Genomic DNA, 7,351 nt, shown 5'->3' on the forward strand with positions numbered 1-7,351 from the left:
CGAGTCCATTTTTACTACTTGTTTGCGATACGTGCACTTGCATGTTAGGTACTTAGCCCAACAGAATGTCACATGTGGCACACGTGATATCGACATGGCTGTTAAGATTGATTTGGCTTACACCCTATACCAGGGGCGGATCTAGGGGGTGGCCATGTATGCCATGGACCACCTTAAATATAAAACAAAAATTATTTATATAAATATAATATTGGATACCTCAGTGGTAAAGTAGTCCAATTTTTACCTTGAGGTCAAGGGTTCGACCCCTAGGAAAAGAAAGCTATTTTTTGCTGACTTTTTAATTTTCGTGCCCTCCCAATCCCAAATCAGTTTTTTTTTTTTTTTTTTCCTCAAAAGTTCTTCTTACCACGATCAGTAGTCAGCACCTTCCCCAACACTTTTTTTTTCCTCCAAAACTTTTTTTTTCTCCAAAACCCTCTCTTTTATTTTCCCAAAATTATTCCTATCTTCTGGAATTTGTGGAAGACAACATATAATTCAGTGGATTTTCGAATTCAATTAAGGGAATCCCGAGAAATTAAAAGCAAATCAAAGGAAAGGGGAGCTAGGGTTTCAATTGATAAAGAGGTAAAATTGTTAATTGACAGCCGATTCGGTGGTTTACGGCTATTGTCTTAGGTGGTGGTCAGCGAATTTCAGCGAGAAGTCAAGTCTGTTGTTGAAACTTTAGAAGTCGATTAGAGGTAATTAGACTTTGAATTTCAATTTTTATGATTTTTCAGATAATTTGTGCACCATCAATCAAATTGTTTAATTGATTTTATTTCATTTATTTTACAGTATGTTGTTCAAGTTCTTTACGCCTATCCCTCGATTTTCGGAGTCTAATAATTCTACTATCGAAAATGAATCAACAATTGAAGCCTCTCCAATTCTTTCTACAACTGAGGGACCATCCGGAGAACCTTCTTCTACTCCTTCATCAAGTGATCCACCATCTTCATTTAAGGTATTCAAAAAGGGGGAATATTTGGAGTTGGATCCTTGCAAAAGAACTCCAATTCTTAATTATCATCCAAATGATCAAGATGAGGTGAGAAGAGCTTATCTTGTAAATGGACCTACAAGACCCAATATGACAGATTATCCTCCTAGAAAAATTGGGAAAAGGAATCTTTCTTTTAATAATAGTTGGTATAAAGACAATGACTGGTTGGAATATAGTATAGAAAAAGAAGCTGTGTTTTGTTTGCCATGTTATTTGTGCTAAATGGTACAAGTAATTCTGCATTTGTGATTGAAGGTTTTAGATGTTGGAATCTAAAAAACAAGTTGAATACACATGTTGGTGAACTCAATAGTCATCATAGAAATTGTGTCAAAGCATGTGCGAATCTTATGAAGAAAAATCAAAGTATTGAGTCTTCGTTTGTAAAGCATAGTACAAAAGCAGAAGCTGATTATCTTGTTCGTGTAAAAGCATCACTTGAAGCAGTCAAGTTTCTTGTCAGAGGTGGAATTGCGTTTAGGGCACATAATGAGGGGGAAAATTCTATTTATAAGGGCCATTTTCTAGAATTTATCGAAGCATTGGGGGAGAAACAATGAGAAAATAGCAGATGCATTTAAAAGTGGTGCAGGAAATTGGAAGATGACTTCTCCTATTATTCAAAAAGAACTTGCAAATGCATGTGCCGTTGAAACTGTTAAAAAAATAGTTGAAGAAATTGGAGATGGTTTCTTTAGTGTTCTTGTTGATGAGTCCGGTGATTGCTCTGGTAAAGAACAAATGGCAGTAGTTGTGCGTTTTATTGATGATAGGGGATTTATTGTCGAACGATTTATTGGCATTGTTCATGTTGAGGATACAAGTGCGAAAGCGCTTAAAGATGCTCTTGAAACTTTGTTGTCGGGATTTGGATTGTGTATATCTAAAATTCGAGGACAAGGATATGATGGAGCAAGTAACATGAAAGGTCAATTTGGTGGATTGAAAACCTTGATTCAAAAAGAGAATCCACAAGCCTATTATGTGCATTGTTTTGCTCACCAACTTCAATTGGCTCTTGTTTCAATGGCTCGGAAGCATGAAGATGTTGATTGGTTTTTCCTTGAAGTGTCTCGTATTGTAAACTTTCTACGGTTTTCTAACAAACGACAATCTTTACTTCGAAAAAAACAAGTTGCTCATTTTGCAAATCTAATTGAGGATGAGTTGGTGGAAACGGGTACCGGTTTGAACCAAGAGTTGTCTATTGCAAGAGCGGGTGATACACGGTGGGGATCTCACTTTCGGACTCTTAGTAGGTTGATTGATTTGTTTACTCCTATTATTGAAGTGCTTGAAGATTTGAAAAGTGATAGATATTCAAAGGGTGAACCAAAAAGTTTATTATTTGTCATGCAAACTTTTGGTTTTGTTTTTATGTTGCACTTAATAGTTGAGGTTTTGTCGTTGACAAATGATTTGTCTCAAGCATTACAAAAGGGAGATCAAGATATTGTTACCGCCATGCAACTTGTCCAAGTAAGTAAGAAAAGGCTTCAACAAATGAGAGATAATGGGTGGGATGCATTTTATGAAAAAGTGGTGGATTCTTGTGGTAATCTTGAAATTGATGTGCCCAACATGGAGTCAAGGTATGTAAAAGGTAATAAATCCAAAAGACTAGCTCCGTTATTGACAAATCTCAATTATTTCAAGAATGATTGCTTTTTACATGTCATAGATTTTATAATGAAAGAGTTGGGTGATCGATTTACACCGGAAAATGTTGAGTTGTTGAATTGTGTAGCATGCTTGAATCCTTATTCTTCTTTTCAAGATTTTGACATTAAATCACTTGTGAGGTTGGCAAGATTCTACCCAAATGACTTTGAGAATGTTAGTGATAAGGAGTTGTCTAGCCAACTTGAGACTTATATTGAGTGTGTCAAGATGGACGATAATTTTTCCAAGTTGAAGGGTATTTCGGATCTATGTAGGACTCTTGTTCGTACAAAAAAACACAAGACATTTGGATTTGTGTACACACTTTTGAAGCTAGCTTTGTCATTACCGGTGGCCACGGCAAGTGTTGAGCGAGTATTTTCTGGCATGAAATATGTGAAGAATGAGTTGAGAAATCGAATGGCAAATTCATGGCTTAATGATTGCTTGGTGGCATTTGTGGAAAAAGAAGTGTTTATTACAGTCGATGATCTAGATATTATCAAGCGTTTTCAAGCCATGAGTAAGAGGAGAATGCATTTACGGTTGGACTAGAAATAAATTTTTAATCTGAGTTGTAATTGAAACATTGTTATTCTTTAAAAAAAATTTCTATGCGGCATACCCTAAGTTTTTATGCTGGATCCGCCACTGCCCTATACGGCGATTTCGCCGATTGAATATGACGTGGAGTTACACGTCATTCTCTCCCCTATTTTAATTATGAAATCGTTAATTTCTCATTACCCCAATTCACTGAACCTGAACCTGATCAGATACCCTACCCTAAATTCCCCGTAGAAATCCTCAAATTGAGGTGAAATTCGGCATCAACAAGGTCGCCTAATCCTAATTTTGCAAATAATCGAACATTTGTGGAAAGGAAGCATCACAAATCTCCAATTTTAGCAAGTTTCTTCAAAGTTATTATCTTTGAACTTCGGTTTTGGGAATTTGGGATTTCTTATGGGTTTATGACTTTGAACTCCGTATGATTTCGAACAACATTGAAGACCTGATTGTAAATTTGGGAGTGTGTTTACAGGATTGAAAGAAATTTTCAGATTTGATGGCTAGGGTTTTGGGTGTGAAGAGTGAAGTGAAAATTGGGGATCTGGGAAATTTCGGAATTGGGTTTAGATCAACATATTTGTGTACCAGCTCAACATTTGACAGCCACGTCTGCATCACGTGCGCCCCACGTGACAATCTGACTCACGAAGTTAACGGCGGAACACAAACTGTTAAAAAGTGGCAAGTTTGAGGACATATTTCGTGAATACAAAATTTTGGGGACAAAAATTACTTTAGTGGTAAAGTTTAGGGACATAAAATGTAATTTTCCCTAAAAAATAGTTAATTTTTTCATCTATTATTTTATGTTTTGGTATACAAATTTATACTATTCAAATAAAGAGTATATTTATATGCGTAAATCTTAATATTAAATATTAATAAAGTAAGGTAAGAAAAAATGATAGTTCAATAAACCGATAGGCACCAAATTGCCAAAATATTAAAAACCCCGTAATTAAAAATCTAAATAGATACTGAACTCAGATGGATAATTACAGTTTTGGTCCCCCAAGTTTGTACGTTTTCACTTTTAGTCCCCCATTTATCGCCGTCAACAAAATACACATTAATGTTGTCACATTTTAACACATTTATTCCATCCGTCTGTTTGACCGTCAAGATGTAACAGTCAACTGTTGAATTAGGGCTGAATTGACGATTTTTCGTTGAGAAAATTGCACTCAGACCCCTGCATTCTTTTAAAATATTCTTAAAACCCCTAAATTATTATCCAACCCTAATTTAACTCCAATTTCATCATTTAATCAATTTTGACAAACGACCCCGATTTTTACCACCATTACCACTGATTGTTAACCGCCGTTGATTTTTTTTTTTTACTTTTTTTTCGACAATGAATTTTTTTAATACCGTTTTTTACGCTGTTCACCGACATTGTATTCTCGGTTAACAATGTTGACTTTTTTTTTTTTTTTAGTAAACTTTTTCATGTGACTTATTTTCCGATCAACACAATATTCTTATTGTATAAAACAATAATAATACTATATTAATATCTAGTATCGTAATATTAAAATTACAAACTTCTAACAAAGCTTTTATCTAGAATTCTGGGGCCTAAATACAATTTAAAAAATTCTAAAATCCATAATTTCTTCCCCTCATTTTTTTTTCGTAGAAACACCAGTGCATCCCAAATGTCTTCCCAAAAAAATATGAAGAAGATGAATTAGGCATGTGCGGAGTAACATGGAAATGAGATTACCACACTAGTACAATGGTTTTTGGGGCTAACACCGGCTGTTAATTTTTATCTCCTTTTTTAGTCTTAAAATTTTTCCGTCATTGAGTTGCGTTGACTTTTTCGTTTGTTCTTTTATTTTGACTTCTTTAATGATATTATTTTTCTCGCTGATTATCAGCTTTGACTTTTTTTTTAAGTAATATTTTCCCACTACTCAACAATTTAAATAAAAATCAAGAAAAAAAAAATGTCAACGTTGTTAACCCGACATTCAACACCGTCAACAACGGCAAAAAAAGATGAATCGAAAAAAGAGTCAACCAAGTTAAAAAGAAAGTCAACGTCGGACTACCCGATTTTGAAAAATCGCGGTCATTGGTTAATTGATGAAATTGGGGTTAAATTATGGTTAAATAAATTTTTAGGGGTTTTTAGAATATTTTGAAAGAATACAGGGGTCTTATTGCAATTTCTCAAAGAAAAACCCAAATTCAACCATAATTCAACCGTTGACTGTTACTTCTTAACGGTCAAACAGACGGAGGGACTAAATGTGTTAAAATGTGACAACATTAGTGTGTATTTTGTTGACGGCGATAAATGGGGGACCAAAAGTGAAAAACGTGCAAACTTGGGGGATCAAAACTGTAATTATCCCGAACTTTGAAGAAAAAGTTTAAAATCGAATATCAAACAGGGTTTTCCCTATTTTATGAGTCGTGAAAAACGATTTGACTCTTTATGACCTTGTAATATATATATATATATATATATATATATATATATATATATATATATATATATATATATATATATATATATATATATATATATATATATATATATATATATATATATATATATGACCTCGAAATAGATTGCACCTAGGAAATGAGAATGTCCGGCCATCGATCCAAACAGTTATCGTGATATTTACTGAAATCGAATGTACAAGTTAACATGTAGTGATTATTTGCAACAAGAGTTAATACGCAACATAAACAATTAACACCAATACTCAAAATATAAAAAATACACTCAAGGGAAGAAAACATAAGAAAGATGGCAGCACTTCAGGAAATTTCGATCCTCATGTATCGATTCTAGCGAGAGTGGAAACGAATGTCATGGTCATGTCATTCTCAACACCCGTATATGAATTGGGCTGTGATGAGAACGACGACGCAAAGAAAATCACTGACCTCGTAATAAATTTATTTACATTTATTCATTTTATTTTTTCTAATGTATTTATATTTAATATATGTTTTTGTATTTTGTTTGTGAAAATTAAATATTGTTCAATTTCTTTTTATTTATATATAATATTATTTTAAAAAATTAATTACAAATAGTACTCCACATTTATAATTATTTTCTAGCCCCAAAATAATTTTACATTTCAATTTTGACCCCAAAATAGTGATTTTCGTTACTTGCTAACTGGCATGTGACGGAGTGGACCGAAATGTTTATAATTGAACTTTTGAGGTGAATTTTTTTCACTTTTGAACAACAGGTACCAAAAATGAAATTAGACCAAACATGAGGGACCAAAAGTGTAGTTCTCCCTACAATTATTGTTTAGTGAAAAGTATGTCAGGATAATTACACTTATGGTCCTTATACTATACACCAAAATTGGTTTTAGTCTTTATATAATTGTGTTCACAGTTTTAGTCCTCAAACAAACCAGTTTTTAACAATTTCGGTCCGTCGTCAGAATTGGGGGTTAGTTTGGATGGGAAAATCATGTGTGGGGCACGTTAACATGTCACAAAAATTACCCTTTCAATTTTCCTTCTAACCATTTTTTGTTTAACCCAATTTCACTATGTTTCTACAATTTTATCCTAAATATATAAAATTCCAATACTTTGAAGATAGTGTATAAAAGTCGGCAAGATATAAATGCAAAGGTAACTACCGAACAAAATGAGTTTGAATTCTTCTTTCATTTGACATATGGCTTGTGGATTGACGAATGAATTCAATCTTAAACAACAAGATTTCTTTAATTCAATTTGGTTGCCAACCCCTAATTTCTTTAAAATTCTTACTTTCCACCATTAAAAGTATTTTTTCTTGTGGGTTGAGGTTTTTGATGTGAGCCCAGATATAAAGGTGTTTTTGAACTTCGAATCCCTATTTTTTTTCAAAATTACTTGTTTTGTTGTTGGTACGTGTTAACCTGTATGAGGGAGAAAAAAAAGTCAAAAGAATTGCTAAATGACCAATCTCAATCAAATAATCTTGTTGTATATAGTTTTTTTCATCAAAACTGATTTCCGTTGGCTCATGGTTTTGTTTAGGTTTATTTTGAAGAACTAATTGAGAAAATTGATTTTCCATAAATAATTCTTTCTCTGATCCAAATGAGTGAAGCCAGAAAAGAA

At 33.3% G+C, this 7,351-nt stretch overlaps 1 protein-coding gene across 1 annotated transcript; it reads left to right on the top strand.

The window, feature by feature from the left end:
• The first annotated feature begins 363 nt into the window (after positions 1 to 363).
• Positions 364 to 3,296, top strand: LOC105965183 (uncharacterized). Its single transcript, XM_012989711.2, has 2 exons — positions 364 to 707; positions 805 to 3,296. The coding sequence occupies exon 2, from the start codon at positions 1,616 to 1,618 to the stop codon at positions 3,227 to 3,229; it is 1,614 nt and encodes a 537-aa protein (XP_012845165.1). The 5' UTR covers positions 364 to 707; positions 805 to 1,615; the 3' UTR covers positions 3,230 to 3,296.
• Positions 3,297 to 7,351: the final 4,055 nt, after the last annotated feature.

This window comes from Erythranthe guttata, chromosome 7, assembly GCF_056151865.1.
Source record: "Erythranthe guttata isolate IM_541 chromosome 7, IM_541, whole genome shotgun sequence".
Lineage (NCBI taxonomy): Eukaryota > Viridiplantae > Streptophyta > Magnoliopsida > Lamiales > Phrymaceae > Erythranthe > Erythranthe guttata.